Source organism: Anser brachyrhynchus (genome assembly GCF_964034855.1).
Source record: "Anser brachyrhynchus genome assembly, chromosome: 3".
Taxonomy (NCBI): domain Eukaryota; kingdom Metazoa; phylum Chordata; class Aves; order Anseriformes; family Anatidae; genus Anser; species Anser brachyrhynchus.
Window position 1 is genome coordinate 53,633,725 of NC_137696.1, and position 16,644 is coordinate 53,650,368.

Here is a 16,644-nt window from a genome sequence, read left to right on the forward strand (position 1 = left end):
TCAGGGACCTGGGATTCCTGAAGGCAAGTCTTGCCAGTAAAGACAGAGGTGAAGAAGGCATTGAGTACCTTTTCTTTTTCCATGTCTTTTGTCACCAGATCCACTGCACTGATTCAGCAGTGAGCCCACATTTTTCTTGGTCTTCCTTTTGTTGGTGATATACCTGTAGAAGTCCTTGATGGCTTTCATGTTACTTACCATCTTCAGCTCCAGGTGGGTTTTGGCTTTCCCAACCCCATCCCTGCATCCTTGGACAATGTCCCCATACTCCTCCTGGATCCTGCTCCTGCATCTTACATGCTTCCTTTTCATGTCCAAGTTTAACCAAGAGATCCTTGTTCATCAGACAGGTTTGCTGCTACTTTTGTTTGACTTCCTGATGGTTAAGATGGACCATTGAGCTTGAAGGAGGTGATCCTTGAACATCAACCAGGTCTGCTGTATCCCTTTTTTTTTTTTTTTCAAGGCCAGCTCCCATGGGATTTTTCCAGGCAGACCCCTGAACAGACCAAAGTATGTTCTCCTGAGGTCAAATCTTGTGGTCCTATCTTTTTGCCTTTATCCCTCTTCTCAGGATCCTGGACACCATCATGCCGTGTTCACTGCAGCCTAGGCTGCCTTCAGTCTTCACAACTGCAACCAGCTCTTCCTTGATGGAAGTATGAGAACTGTGTCCCCTTTTGGGCTTATTCTTCACTTGTGCCAGGGAATTGTGTATCAGTACACCCCAGAAACCTTCTGAATTGCTTGTGCCTTGCAGTGTTTGCCCTCCCAGGCAACTGAAAAAATATAGTGCATATTGGATGATCCATAGATATTTCAGAAATCCAAAGAAAAGAGGATTATGGAGTTGTAAAATTATTTTTGATAAATAAGCAATATTTATGGAATGTATTTTTTGTAGACAGAGGTCTTGCAGTATATGACAATATATGACAACATTTGTTGATTTTATACACATGTATATCTATTTGGTTTCTTAAGGCAGAATTTCTGTTTCTAAAATGTTTAGTGCGTGGTTCGTCAAAAGGATGCAGAAGTAGGTGCCAAATAGTTTGCATTTCCTGTAAACCAACTAACATTGTGAGCTTACATTTCACAGATCGTTTTTGGTGGTTTAGATAATTACACTACAAAAATGTCTAGGATCAACAAACCAGAAAAAGATCCGTTTGAAAGGTCAGACAAGAAGTCACATTATTGACTAGATATATACTCTGTGAACAATTAGCACAAACTGTGTAACTTTAAAAACTGTCTTTTTTTTTCAGAAGAAAATTGCTTGAAACCACGTAGCCAGCCTTTGCACTGAAAACAAGGAATATAAATTGAGGGATCCTTAATGGGAGCTCTGGGTTGCGACCAGGGACTCCTGGCATGAACCAGCCCAGCTATCATTGATTTTTGATCAGCAAGCTGTGTTTCTTGAGAAGCTACCTGCTTTTCTTCCTTGACAGATGAAGCGTGATATTTTCATTATTATTCCAATGCTTTCTTCAGCAGTGTTTACAGAATATTTTGCACAGATGATGCCTCATTCAGGAAAACCAGATCTGAAGATTTTTCAAAATTTCTTGCAATTTCTTTCTTGCTTCTCTTTGAAACATTTTTTTTTTATTATCATTATTTTAATTCATTCATTTTTCCAGATGACTGGAAATTGCAGAGCCTGAGTCTAAATCTATCCTTCAGAGCTTGGAGTTGATGGTGTTCTGCTGTTTGGCTGCATCTAACCGTAGACTGAGGTTTAACACCAAATTTTCATCCATTTTTGCAATCTGCCCTAAGTTTCCCTGTGTCATTCAGTGTCAATATTCAGGCTCAGGAACACCTCTGATTGGAATCATCTAATGCAGCATTATTTTTTTTTGCAGTATTCATACTCTGAATCTGAACCAAGCAGAGTGCACATCCATGCTCATTTGTTGAACTGGCTGGTATTGGTCTTTGAAGGGAGCACGGGCTGGCTTTGGTGATTGTAGATTCAGTTACTCCCTAATTTTAAAGAATTCACTTGTTCATAAGACAAACACAAACTAGAAGCAGAATAGTGGTTTAATATTATCCTCCTCCCCAAATCCCCTACCCTCCATAAACAATGTCTCAGAGAAAGATCCTAATGTTGTGCTTAATCTAGTTACTACGAGGAAACTCACTCTTGCTGGAGCCATGTGCAGTAGGTAGGCATTCCCTTAAAAGAAAGAAACAAATGCATTTGTTCATTATTTTTTGCTCTGCCTGACACATCGGCTATGTGACTATTTATAGTCATAAAAAGCAATGGTTACACCTAGAAGATAGTGTGAAGGCAACAAAATGCTTAAAACAGCACCATAGTTATCTGAGATACATTATTTAAGATATTTTATTTGCTAGATTGTCATATTTATGTTCTTTTTATGGAGCTTCAGCTGTTGCCAGATTCAAGAGAAATAAGATGCAATGTCCTTGAAACAAGGAGCACCCCTTGTTCCTTTTTATGAGTTTTAGTGCATCTGAATACTGTTTCTTTATGAGACTGTCTTGTCAGGACTAGGTTTGCATGTATCAGATGTATTAGCTGTTAGTAACCCTGGACTGGATCTTAGCTGTTGACTATGATTTTTTCAGAATCTTTCTCGTTTGCAAAAGCTTAGCAAAGACATTCTATGTTGATTCCTGTTTCACTGCTGCCATCTTCTGAAAAAATTTTAGTATTGCTAGGTGGGCTTTTTTTTTCTTTTTTTTTAGATTTAACCTGGCAATCAGGAAATGAATGAAATGCATGCTTTTTTGTCTTATTGTTTGAGGGTATATTAATTGAACTCCAAAGATGCTACAGACAGAGGTAAAGGGATACGCAGTAAAATTTGTTCCTCATGACATTCCTTGTGAACAGATACATGCATTCAGCAATAACATATCTTTTTCAAACTAGAGAGAAGTGATATTTTACTGTAACTTCCAAACACTTTGTTGAAAAAGTCAACTTTGACATCATACATGTAAAGTGACACATCTTCTACAGTAAAAATATTTTGCAATGCTATGCTGTTATGCGTGCTATAAAATGCTATGTCTCTGTTTCTAAAGGCATCTCAAGGTAACTGTGATTTTCCCTCTTTACATCATAGCTCCTTATAAATAATGCTTCCTTTCACACAAAATATTTTACTTCATATTCTTTCTTGTATCCACTGAAGTAGTGACAACATATATGCTATTGCTTTTTTTTACTTGAGAACATAACTCATGCTCTGACTTCATGTGTTCTAAGGTAAATGTAGCATTGTTCCATTAGAGCTACAGTTGATTTCTGCTAGTGGTAGTGGGAGAGGTGGAGAGATACACAATGTAGTTTTAATATGTGCCTATATGTACTATGCATTTAGAGGTTTGGTTATAATCTGCTAGATTCAAGTTTTTTAAAACGTCACATTTAGATACATATTTTGGCTGCCTTAAAAATGTTCCTTATACTCATTAAATGACAAAGTGGCAATAATTGTTTGCTTCCAGTGTTTCCTCATAGCAATACCTTGTAAATTATTATGGAAATCATTTGTAAAAATCTAAGTTTACGTGCATCTACTTCACATTTTCTTAGTCATCCAGGCATAAAAAAACCCCAAATTATACATTAAATATGTGTAGTTAGGTGTCTGTACCACTTCAGTTACTTCAATGGGAACAGAATTAAGCCAATGAACAATTGCTTTTTTATCTCCAGAGGTGCCAGCAAGAACATAATACTGAATTTAATTTCCTTGTCATGTCTGTACTACAGTGAAGTAAGGACTCTCTCTACTTGTGCACCCTCAAGCCAGATCCAAGTGGTGCTGAAACATCCACCTAGCGTAGTGCAACATCGTGCAGAGCCAGTGGTCCAGGTCCCAAACGCACTGTAGTTGCATTAGCCACAGATTACTGACATGGCTGTAAGACTTCCAGCAGGACTAGCTTAAAGCTTCTCAAGTGTAAGCTGTACGTAAAATTCAGTTTTGCCACCCAAAGAAGAAGAAAGGGACTCAACAACAGCTGCATGGGAATAAGAAGGCAGAGAGGAGATCCAGGTACACAGGGGTGAAGAGCAGAGGATGATGCCTGGCTCTGACCAGGCGTCTGATTCTGAGGAATCAGTGTCCCAGTGGCAGCAGCTCTTTCTGTGGTTAGGGAGAGATCCTCTAAGCAGCAATGTTTAACATCTGAGGACATGTCACAGTCCCTGTAGTATGATGAACTGGAAGCCTGGCTCTTTCCTTAGCTGTCTGCAGCTCTGGCACAAGTGACGTAAACAACAGGGACATGAGCATCTTGCTGTGTTTAGCAGCCTGCTGCTGTAGGCAGCTCCCTACTTTTCTTAGGCTTGTTTGACTTCCTTTTCCAGAGGTAGTTTGGTCATCATCTTTCTGGGCATCTCTTCCCAGTGCCCCAGGGCACAGGGTTGTTCTCCTCACAGTAAAAGCTGTGCAAATGCTGTCTATGTCTGTTCAGAGAACTAAATCCATGGTCCACTTTGAAAATCTTGTGGTGTTTGAACTCATGTTTGCTTGGGTTGTCAGCTATCAGATGAGATTCTTCAGTGATCACAAGATCTGACTCTATTATGCACACATAACAGCACCACAGATAACAGGGTTTTGTACTGTCAATATACCACATAATTTGTTACCAATTCTGCTTTACAGACTTTTCGTTCTTATTTTCTGGAATAGGCCAGTAAGTCTCACATCCCATCCACACGCTAAGAACAAGATTGTGCAATACCTTTGTGTGTAGGCATGCAGCAGAGTAACCTGTAAAGAGTATCATCCCTTCCTCTACAGGTGTCTGAAGTAATTTCACCTCAGAGAAGCACCTGGGCTCCTCTTAGCTTCTTACTTATGTTCTATCCTTTGCAGCACTCGGAGCACAGAGCAATTCAAAAGGGATGACGATTGCTCCCCCACATAAATCAGCAAACAGATTTGGGGAGGTCTGAAAGAGATTCTCTGAGCTTATGCTATCCATTTTACCAAATCATCTTTAGGTTAATGTAGTCCGATGCAAGGCAAGCTCCAGGAAAGTCTGCCTATCTGCAAACACAAACTCATCAGCATTCACCGAAGAGTCCCGGGGTGCACATGCTGTCATTTAGATCTCAGGGAATGAGCCCATGGGTTGTGTTGTAGAAGTTAGGAGGGAGGCTTTCACTTTTAGATTCAAAAGAAAAACATTGAATTTTCTAAGACATTTTGACGCAGACCTGCATTTAAGGCTTTTAATGTTTATAGAAAATTGCTTCTTATAATATTGATGGCAAATCGCTCTTGGATTGCAAAAGCTGCACAGAGACTACAACTATATTTTTGATACCGTGTTTTGACAGATTGTCATGCTCCTCACAAAAGTTTAATTTTAGATGAAATGTGCATAGTAAGTATGTGTAAGTATGTGTATTTATTGTAAGGAAAAAGACCAAAATTGCTCTGCAAGTACTACCATGCTTTATACCTGATAGAGCTGGTGTCATTGAAAATGGATACTTTTTCTACTGTGACATTTATCTTCATTGTAGTATTTGTGGGTTTTCTATAACTGACAATTGGCAAAGCCACAAATCCTAAGTAAATGTAGCTACTGCAGATGGTAAATATTCTGTTTTTAAAAGTTCTTGCTGTAAGCCCAAGAAATATCAAAAGACAGAGGGTATGGGGCTGATGGTCTCACACTTGATCCTGGATAATAAAAAGTGCCAGAAGCAAAGTCAGTCCAATACCTGTAGTTCACAGCAGTAGTACAGCAAAGAGTATGACATTTATTTTGTGTGTGTATTTTTATTTTTTTTTAATAAGGGATAATTGACTTTAGATTGAAATAGGTAACAAAGTATATAGTTTCAAAGTAAAAAAGGCTTGGTCTGTATTTACAGAGGTTTGAACTCTAGTCAGGAATCAGACTGCTCTCCTACTCAAAATATATACTATATGGTAAAAACTTTTCCAGTCAAATTTGGTATCGGGACTTTTTTTCACAAAACCACAGAACTGCAGACTGGTTAAGGTTGGAAGGGACCTCTGGAGGTCATCTGGTCCAACCCCCCTGCTCAAGCAGGGCCACTTAGAGCAGGTTGCCCAGGTCCATGTCCATGTGGCTTTTGAAGATCTCCAAGGAGGGAGACTCCACAACCTCTCTGGGCAGCCTGTGCCAGTGTCCCATCACCAGCACATGACACCAGACAGAACCTCTTGTGTATCAGTTTGTGCCCATTGCCTCTTGTCCTGGCACTGGACATCACTGTGAAAAGAGCCTCGCTCCTTGCTCTGTGCACTCACCCTTCAGGTATTTATACACATTAATGAGACCCCCCTGAGCCTTCCCTTTCTCTAGGTTGAACAGCCCCAGCTCACTCAGCCTTTCCTCACAGGAGAAGTGCTCCATCACCTCCACAGTCATTCACTGGACTCTCTCCAGTATATCCATGTCTCTTGTATTGGAGAGTCTAGAACTGGACAGAGTACTCCAGGTGTGGCCTCACCAGTGCTGAGTAGAGGGGAGAGATCACCCTCCCTCAACCTTCTGGCAATACTTTGCTTAGTACAGCCCAGGATACCATTAGCTTTCTTGGGAACAAGGGCACATTTTTTCACCAAAAATACCTCTTCTGTAGGTACGTATCACTCACTGTAAGATTACAATTTATACTTTGTAAGTGCAATCTAATACTGTATTTTTCTACACTATAACGAGAGATGACATTGGGTATTATTGGCAGCGTCATTCTATATGTGACTCTTTGATAGCTTTGGTTTCCCTTAAGGCATACTCATATTTTCACTATAAATCCTTGCTCCAGTTAGCAGCCTATAGTTTGACTGCAAAAGCTCATCTAGAATTGAACCTTGGTGCATTATAAAATTTTACATTTTCAAGGGTTTTTTTGACCAGGTGATCATGTTGTCTAGTGAAAAAATGGATTTTTTTTGCCTTTCCAGTGTTAGTATCCAATAAATCATTCTCATTGTTTTTAAAAAAATCCAATTAAAAAAAAGCCTGCTGGTCTGATTAATATATATATATATTCACTATATACAAATTAAATGATTAATCACAAATTAATCGTATATATCTTAGATTATACTTGCCTTGTATTCTCTTAACAATATGCTATAGACTCCTCCCATTGCAATAAGTCTTCATATTTCTTTTTTATCAGCTCACTTAATAATAAAGTTAACACTTGTATGGTTTATTTCTCCTTTAGCGTGAATTATGATAGTAATGTAGTACACTTCTGTTTTGCTTAGGGAGGGTGGGGTGACTTGGTTTTAGAGGAAGGAGTGAGTAGAGATGTTGAAGGTTGATTTCTTAAAATACATTTTTCTGAAAAGGCAAGATAAAAGTTGTAATCCCTGCATTTTAAATGAAAGGTGAGAGATCTGTAATTTTTGTTTGTTCATACAGTCATGGTTTTGAGGGACCTTGGCCTCTCTTGCATGCCAGTTTTATGCTACTGACAGAAAGCTACAGTAGTGATGGAAATGTGGATCCTGCCTTCATTCAGTAGCTTTACTTTTCATGACTCCCATCTGTAGTGACTGACCCAGACAGACAGCACTGAATGAATGAGGGAAGATCAAGGACAAAAGACAAAGGAACAGAGAAAACAAAACAATTTCGATAATATTGCTAGTCAATATATTCTCAGTGACAATAGGTTGTATCAGAAGGAACTGATTTCATTCTTTGATGAGATTATAAATTTGATAAGAAAAAGTAATTGCAGAAAATCAATTTCATATATTGTATGACTTCAAACTACAGAATATTCTGGTAAGGAAATCACCACCATAACATATCCGTAAAGAGTTTTAGGGGACTGGGTTCCAATTGCAATGTTTAGGACGTGTGCAGCAGCATTGTCTCATCACTGTCGGATGATATAGTATGCCTCCCTGGTTGGTCGTTGTGTGGATTACAAACTGACAGATCACAGAAAGCAGTCTTTCTGTGAAGAGTGCATGATCAGCAGGGTATTGCTAGCAGCATTCAACAGGGACTGATAGCATACCTGTCACGATTCAATACTTGACAGTGATCCAGAAGTAAATAAAAAGACTGCTGATACAGCACAGCAATGACACAAAGATTAGTCAAATATAATTAATGTCAAAAGCAAGTCCCTAGAAAAGTGCCATGAATATGATTTGGGGCTGGACAGAGGGAGTAACAGAACGGCTTATCCAGTGAGAAACTTAGAGTGTCTCTGCTTAGGTTAAAGAAGATTCAGGGGTATCATGATTACAGTACATAGGTACCTTTACAGAAAGAAAATAGGAGATACTGAAAGATGTTTTAGCAGAGAATTGTGAAGCAGAATGTAGTGTCTGGAAGCTGAATCCAGGGAGAGTCAAAGTAGATCTTAGTTACAATTTTTAACAATGATTTGAAGGGCCATTAAAACACAGTGCCAGAGGTATGAGCGGGTCTTTCCTCACCTGATGTCTTTAATGTGGACTTCAGTGTCTGTTTTGGAAGAAACACTTGGCCAAACCATATGTCACACACAGTCTGTTTTCAGTCTAGCTAATAGTGGTAATTGCAGGAGAGAAAACACGGCAGCCCAGATTTCAACGTAGACTGCAGAAATCTGGTAAGAAATCTGGGTACACGCTTGAGCTGTCAGCTCACAAAGTCCTTAGCAGTGCACCCATAGTGCTGCAGCTTAGACCTCAGCTATGACTACCTCACTGCAACCTTGCCTTCATTTTGCTGTATAGACACAAGAGGAGGTGAGAGTGAAAAAGAAAAGGAATATCTGAGTAGAAGAGTAACTTAAAATTAACAATAGGGAACCAAAACTTGAAGTTTCATGTGGGAATTCAAGAATGGGAGTATAGTATCAAAGTTGGAAGAAAGATGATTTTAACAGGAATACTTTGCAAGCATTATAGGGAGAGATGATCAGTGTTAGAGACAAAAGAAAAGGTGTGTGGAGTAGGCAAGAGAATGAGAATAGTGGTGCTTAATCAAAAAAAAAAAAAAAAAAAGCAAATCTTACAAATGTTGTGAAAAAAGAAATGGCAAAATCCTGCTTCCAATACCAGTTCAGCATATAAATGACAAGCTCATTTTCCTTTCCTTAAAAATTAGAGCTACATTCTGTTCCCTCTTCCAAACTTGAAACGTTATGCATGGTCTGGTCAGGAATAACTGAGACTATGGCTCAGTTTCATCATCCTAGGTGTCTTTCAGCATCATTCTTGGCACTGCACGTCAGCTGTGGGGTACAAATTCCATTGAACTGACCAGAGTGTGGACTGATTTTACCTCCTGTTGGACTGATGATAAAGCTAGGAGGATTTTTAAAACAGGATCTGGATCCCTGTTGAGATTTTTTATACCTCCTGTTTTGAGATCACTTGTATTCAGAATTTCTGCTTAGGCCTATCTTACACATTTTTACAGATATCCGAAAGCCTGTAATAGCATATGTACAGGTTATATATTTATTCCAGTGCCCAAATCCCTCAAGTGCTTTGGGGATTTCCCTGCTAATCCTTATTTTAATGTGTAAACCTAGAGGGTAGGTTTCAGACCTTTGGGATTTATTCTTTTCGCTAGTCGCTTTCCAGCTGAAGAATCTTTCAAGGGTAACAACAGTAAGTGCTAAATTCACTGTTCTTGAACAATTTATGTTATCACTGTAATCTGCCAGCCTTTCAGCAAATAAAGGGAAAGAAAGTGTGACTGTTGTTAGTAATTACACTATTTATAGTATTTTTTAAACATATACTAATATTAAATTTATGCAGAAGTATTAAATCCTGACTGAACAACTTAAATCCTTACATTTCCAAAGGCAAAATAACTTCATTAATATTAATGAAGCCACAAAATAGAAGTTAAATGACAGCACTTTTGCAATTGCTGTATTTCATTACTGAAACTTTATTATATTTTTCATGTCTGGATGTAAAAAATGAATGGAGCTATCGCAAACTGCTTTGTTGTAAATGACCTACGTTTTCTTTATGATGCATGCTTTGCCATAAAATGGGAGTGCTTAACGCATTTCTGTGGGGAGATGCCTATTTATTCTGACAAACCGATCAGCCTCCAGGGTGGTCTTTTGCCACAGAACTGATTTTACAACTCATCCATTATCTAATAAGATGTGAAATGAGTATCCTGGCTCACCAAAAAAATCAGACTTTGTTCCATCACAAGCATGTGACAGGGTCACTCACAGACTTACTTGCAGGGTATAAAATTGTTAGTGGAAGGCCCAGTTTACACTCTCATACACACTTCCAGTACAGAAAGCCTTTGGGGAAAACATTGGTAAACAACACTTTGATCTTACTCCTGAGCAATTTTTATTTTAAAGGCAAGTATAGAGAGTGACCTCTATAGTGAGAAAATGCATTTCACATCTTTAAATAACACAGCATAAGTTTATGAATTTTGTTGTTATAAGAAATGTCAATGCAACCTAAACTACATCGTGAGGCAGCTGGAATGTCTTGAAAAAATATGTCCCGTGTTCTTTGTTTGTTTTTTTTCCTTCCTTCCTTCCTTCCTTCCTTCCTTCCTTCCTTCCTTCCTTCCTTCCTTCCTTCCTTCCTTCCTTCCTTCCTTCCTTCCTTCCTTCCTTCCTTCCTTCCTTCCTTCCTTCCTTCCTTCCTTCCTTCCTTCCTTCCTTCCTTCCTTCCTTCCTTCCTTCCTTCCTTCCTTCCTTCCTTCCTTCCTTCCTTCCTTCCTTCCTTCCTTCCTTCCTTCCTTCCTTCCTTCCTTCCTTCCTTCCTTCCTTCCTTCCTTCCTTCCTTCCTTCCTTCCTTCCTTCCTTCCTTCCTTCCTTCCTTCCTTTATTTTTCTTTCTTTCTTCAGTATATCCCCCTTTTTAATACTTATGAAATGTTTAAAACTGCAATTGTAAAAGTGAAAGACTGGAGCGAGGAAAGGAAACTGAGGCATTCTGGTAAGGCAGTGGTATAGTAAGTGTATACAAAACCCTTTCAGACAAATGTTTTCAGCCAGATATGTTTATAAGGAAATAAAGTCAGGAAGGTAAAAAGAATAGGACACACAGTAAGAAATATGGTTAAACCTGGCTATAACCTTCATTGCTAAGTGACAAGTCTTTGAGATATTAGGGATCCAGACAGAGAGTACATCTGTACATGTTTGGGCAATGTTGAACGTGGATGAAACTTTGGAGCACTAATGCAGTGCAGATGTTATAATTACATGATACTGTATTACAATAATGCAGCCTTTCATATAACATACCTTACAGAAGTGCCTTCATTGTTAAACTGTTTGCTAAGAAGCACAAATGAATTAACAGATCAATGTCAAATGAAGTAAAATAAAAGATTTAAAATCATTGACAAAATAGTTAGAGAAGTGACAGGAAAGCAAACAAGCGATTTGGTTCGATATCTCTAGAAGCTAGAACACCCACTCCATTTCCCCACTCCAAATTGCCCTGACTTTCTGAATAACAGAGTCAACCCTTTTGGACTCGCACAATGTTTCTTTTCACAAAAGCACAGTTTCTTTAGCATGACAATGAAATGCGATTTTCAGTGGTTCTTAGAAAAGTGACAATAAGGCTTGAAAGAGTTCAAAATGAAATTGCAAAAGATGGAATTTGTGGCAGACAAATGTTCCAGTGTCATGTCCTCCTGATATCCTTTATTCGTTACTGGTGAATGCAGCTCTGCATCAAAAATCAAGGCTGTTTTATCAGTCTTGCTTATAATGCCAGTCAGAACAGCTTACTGCTGAGAGATCTTTCTGCTGAGAGTCTGGGCTGGCATCACGACAGCGTGGCTTTAAAAAAGCATTAAGAGAGACCCATTTTACATTATTGACTTTTCCTCTTACCTGCAAGGACACAGAATTTAATGCAGCATTGATGAGTCAAAGATTTTGACACATGTCAAGACAGATATCTTCATTTTAGAGTTTAAAAAAGGCATTGAACTTGATACATACGAACCAGTTTAGGGAGCAGTGGCAGCTCAGACTGAGGCAGGGACAATTGTTTTACTCATCTGCTAAAGACATTACATTACTTTTGAATGAACTCTTATGTAAAGAACAATGTAATTTAAGGAGGATGAAACCAGAACAATTGCCAGAAATGTAATAAGGGTCTAGAGGGAGTCCCTTAAAACCCATGTTAAGTAACCTGTCATTGTATTCTTACTACGGATTTTTTTAAACCATTCTATAAAAGTCCATGGCAAGGGTATAATTTCCTAGAAAATGGTATTTCATATAACCTATATAAAGCGATCATGTCCCGGTAAATTCAGTAACAGTTTTCCATGGAGAATGCATTAGATTTAGAACTGTGAATGGACTGCTTACATTGGTAAACACTATAGAGCAGAACTACTTGTTTCAGACAACACCCTTTTTGTATAAATAGATTTCATTGCAGCAGAAACACACACACGCAGAAGTATCTAGAATGACTTTATGTCCTTAAATCGACCATGTAGCAAAATCTCATTTTTAATAATGGCATTTATTTTACTTCACCAGAGAAATGTATAATAATAACTGCAAAATTGTTGTGTTAATGATCAGATTGCATAATAAGATGCACAATTAGGAGGATTATGGGAATTTAATGGGATGAGAAGGGCAAGAGATCATCTGCTATATGACTCTTCACAGTTGTACTCTGCTGTCTACGTCCCTAATGTGTTTTTATGACTTGTGTGCTTTGGTTTGTTTTCCAGTTTGTGTTCTGCCGTGAATGTAAAGAAGAATACCATGAAGGGGAATGCAGCTCTCTCCTCAGCACGCAGGGAGCTGTGGCCCAGAAGGTAGGCATCCCCACAACTCATTACATCCTGATCATTATCCTTGGTCCAACTAGAGCGATATTTGTTGGATGGGTCCTAATTATAATCCCGAGCAAAAGCAATTATGTTCATACTGAATTGCTCTAGCCATTGGAGTTGGCTTTTTGGTGGATTTCAGATGCTCTGACTGATAGAGTAGCTGAATTCTGTCAGGAACACACAGAGCTCTACCATCAGATGACAAAGAAAAGGCCTTCCCAATGGGCTTTTGGGGTCGTCTCTATTCAACATGAACACTTTTGAAAGGCTTTCTGTAGTTTTCCTGTCTTGCAGCTTGTACTCAGTGCACCAGTCAAGAAATCACGTGGGTTTGGACTGAGTAACAGGGGTTTTATACAGTGTGTGCAGAAAATGCTGTTGATAATTCATGTTTTAACTTAGAGAAATAAAAAATTGGATTGCCTAGGCTAGAAGCTGTTAGGTGATAATTATTCTAAGCTGCTCCATAATTTTGTAGCTACTGTAGCTATAGCCCTGGACAGGAAATAGTTTTTCTCTCCCAACATTTCTCTTTGTTTGAGATTGAAGTTTCCCTGCTCTTCATTATACATGAATCACAGTCTTTCAAAAGAGAGAGAGGGAGAGAGGAAGAGACAGAGCAAAGAACAGGAGAAATTCCCCCTAAATATCTCACACCTGGATGGTCAAGGTGCTCTCCTAGGGAGAAAAAAACTGTAAAAAAAATGCAGATGTCTGGCATGTTTGATGCTAAGAGGAAACGCTAACCCTGAGACCCAGGTAGTCCAGCACGGCAGCTGCAGGACTGTGAGCAGGTGCTGACAAGGTTTGTGGCCTGCTCCCCACAAGGCATACCCAGCTCCTGTCAGTGCCTGCAGACAGGCTCTGTCCGAGGATGGCTTTTGGGGCCTCTTACTCTTTGAATGTAGAGATTGAGATGGAGCTGGGGACATACTAGGAGTCTTTGTCATGTGTTACCATAGAATCATAGGATCACAGAATGATTTGGGTTGGAAGGGATCTTAAAGGTCATCTAATTCCAAACCCACTGCCATGGGCAGGGAAACCTTCCACTACTGCACCAGGCAATCACCTCTGTAGAGATTTTTCTCTTTAACCTTTCTTAGTGAAGCTCTTCTACTTTATGAAAAAGAATCAATGCTCATTGAGGCAGAATTAAACAGCCTGTATCCTAGCAGGCAGGACATCTACCTACAGTGCCTGGAAGATGTATACTGTAGAAGACCCAAAAACCATCTAGTCCAGTACCCTGTCTCTAACAGATTTCAGTTACCAGTGACTAGAGAAGAGTGCATGAGTATAATGATGTCCCATTCCCTGAATATTTTCCAGTCTCTGGTGACTTGTGATTCAGGTGTGGAATTTTATATTTAGCAGCTACCAGCAAAGTTTTACTCCATGAATTTGTGCAACCCCTTTTTTGAAGCCATATATATGCTTCTAGCATTCATGTTACTCTGCAATGAGGAGATTTGCAGCTTAATTATCCTCTATGAAGAATAATCTTGCTTTGTTTGAAGCAACCTTAAAAAAATTTTCCAGCTTCCATTCATATTTATGTAAAAACAAAACAGCTTCAACGGAGACATTGAGAGATACTTAAGTTAAAGTATCCAATAGACTGGTAAAGTAGAAGACCAAAGCTGAGTGTGTTACCTGAATTAAGCAGAGCTAGAAATTGAATACATCTCAACATGCACAGTGAGTCTTATGTCCACTAAGCTATTGATGCCAGTTTTGCTTAGAGTACTGAAAGCTTTGAGCAGTCATCATGGCACCTTACAAAGGATTTAAAGAATTTTGGGTCACTGAAAGTTCAAGCTTATATAATCTCTCTTTTGCTTTAGAGCAAAAGATAAAGGTGTGCCAGGAAAAATTAGAAGACTACAGGAAGAAGTGGTTTATTTTAAACATTTGCATGTTGCCTTAGTGTCTCTTGATGACAATGTGAGTGCTACATTCATTTAGTCCAGTGTCTCAGCAAAAGAACTGCACTCAATTAGATCTGTTAAGTTAGGGAAGTTAAATACTATTGTTACAATGTAATGCAAACGTTTTAGCTATACCTGAAATTTTTCCAATGCTCTCGAAGAGCTGTTCCAGAATAGTTAACTGATAGCAGAATATCTCTTGTAGCTATGCAAATCAGTTCCCCAGTACAGGCAAGATCACAGACTACGCAAAATTCATTTAGACTCCAGCTTGCGTTGAAGTTAATTGACTTTGATCAGCCTTCTTATTCTTAGAAAGCGAGATGCACTGATTAAACTCCTCCACAAGGTGGTGATGTGCCGCTGAAGGAACGATTTCCCTTGCTTTCTGTAAACAGCAGAACAAGTAGCTAGCTAGCTAAAACAATGCTACCGTAAGTGCTGCTGACACGCTGGGTTTTTGGTTTGGTTTGGTTTGTTTTTCTGAATTACATCAGTAAAAGCTGTCTTGCATACATCATTCGTGTACAATGCATACAAAACATTCGTGGGGCATATATGGAAAGAAATGCATGTGGGACTACTTCATCTGCTTTACTGAAACTAATTTAAACACTTATCTATCTGTGCTTTCTGTCTTTTTTTGTCTTTGGCACTCTTCCTGTTAGATTTAGAACCCTGTGTGTCAGAGTTAATTTGCTATTATTGTACTATTTGTTCCAACAGTGAAGATTGTTTTACCTTTGACTGTCTTTTTCTAGGTAGGAATAATACATTTCCAGGGTTGACTTCTATGTCTTAAGCTCCTCCAGTTTGACTCTTGTCCTTCCCCCTAGTCAAGATCCTTTCCATACCAGTTATTTTAGAAGCCGATCTTATTGTCACAACTGCTTCTACTCAGATTTTAGGGTCAACCAGACATGCAGCCACCAAACCATTCCTCTCCAGAATTGGTGCAGAATGTGTAGTCTCAGGAAAATATCTTCTATCAGAAAAAGACAGGTTTTATTTTTGCCTCTGGTGGCTACAATACTGAAGGGAACCTTCCCTTACCTTAGCATTTCTACAAACACCTGCATGACCCTGACATTTCCAGTGTAAGAGGAAAGGTTTAGACCTAGGTTGGCATAATGAAGATAAATGCGGTGGGTCATGAGGGGTGGGAAAGAGCTGGAAGCAAAGCCAAAAAGGGATATTGTGGAGGAGCTGGGTAGCCAGATGTTGACAACACAGAGAACAAGGAGACCTGCAGTGCCACTCAAAGAAGGCTCTCGTGATCTCTATGTCAGAGCACTGCAAGAGCCATCTGCTGCCTGTGGGCCTGCTCATGGGTCTGTCAGGGCAGGGCCCAGCTGCCTGTCCTGTCCCCCTGCCTCACCAGGAGCAGGGCACTGGGGGCACCTGGGCAGCCCCAGCCCTGACACTGGGCACCTCCCTGGGGACAGGAACGGGACTGGGATGGGCTGAGGCCAGGCTGGGCCATGGGCCCATGGTGGGGCAGGGCCGTGGGGAGCTGGAGCCCAGCCCTGCTGTGGCCATGCTGGGGCTGGTGGCCCTGGGCTGATGAGGAGTCCGGGGGCTGGGGGTGAGCAGTGACAGGCAGGGGTGGTGGTACCCTCAGAACTAGATAACAATTTGGGAAGTCTTAGAAAAGGTGATCCCTCAGAAAGAGAAGTAGAGCCTGAAACAGAGGCATTCAAGTCTCCATAACAGCCAAGAACTGATGGGAGGCAGACAGGGTACAGACAGTGTTGTTTGACTGTGACTTTTCAGAGACATAGTAGAAGCTCCAGAAATAGGAGAAGGAAGAGGGAAGAAAGAGAATAAGGTTGTGAAGTGATATGGGACAACAAGGAGGAATCAATCAGAAAGGGTGGTGGTGAAATGGGCCT

At 39.7% G+C, this 16,644-nt stretch overlaps 1 protein-coding gene across 1 annotated transcript in view; it reads left to right on the forward strand.

The window, feature by feature from the left end:
* Window positions 1-16,644, forward strand: part of PRKN (parkin RBR E3 ubiquitin protein ligase) — a 621,897-nt gene that overhangs the window by 589,548 nt on the left and 15,705 nt on the right. Inside the window, 1 exon segment of the mRNA XM_080584783.1 lies at window positions 12,717-12,803. Within this exon segment, the coding sequence (XP_080440909.1) occupies window positions 12,717-12,803 (87 nt within the window).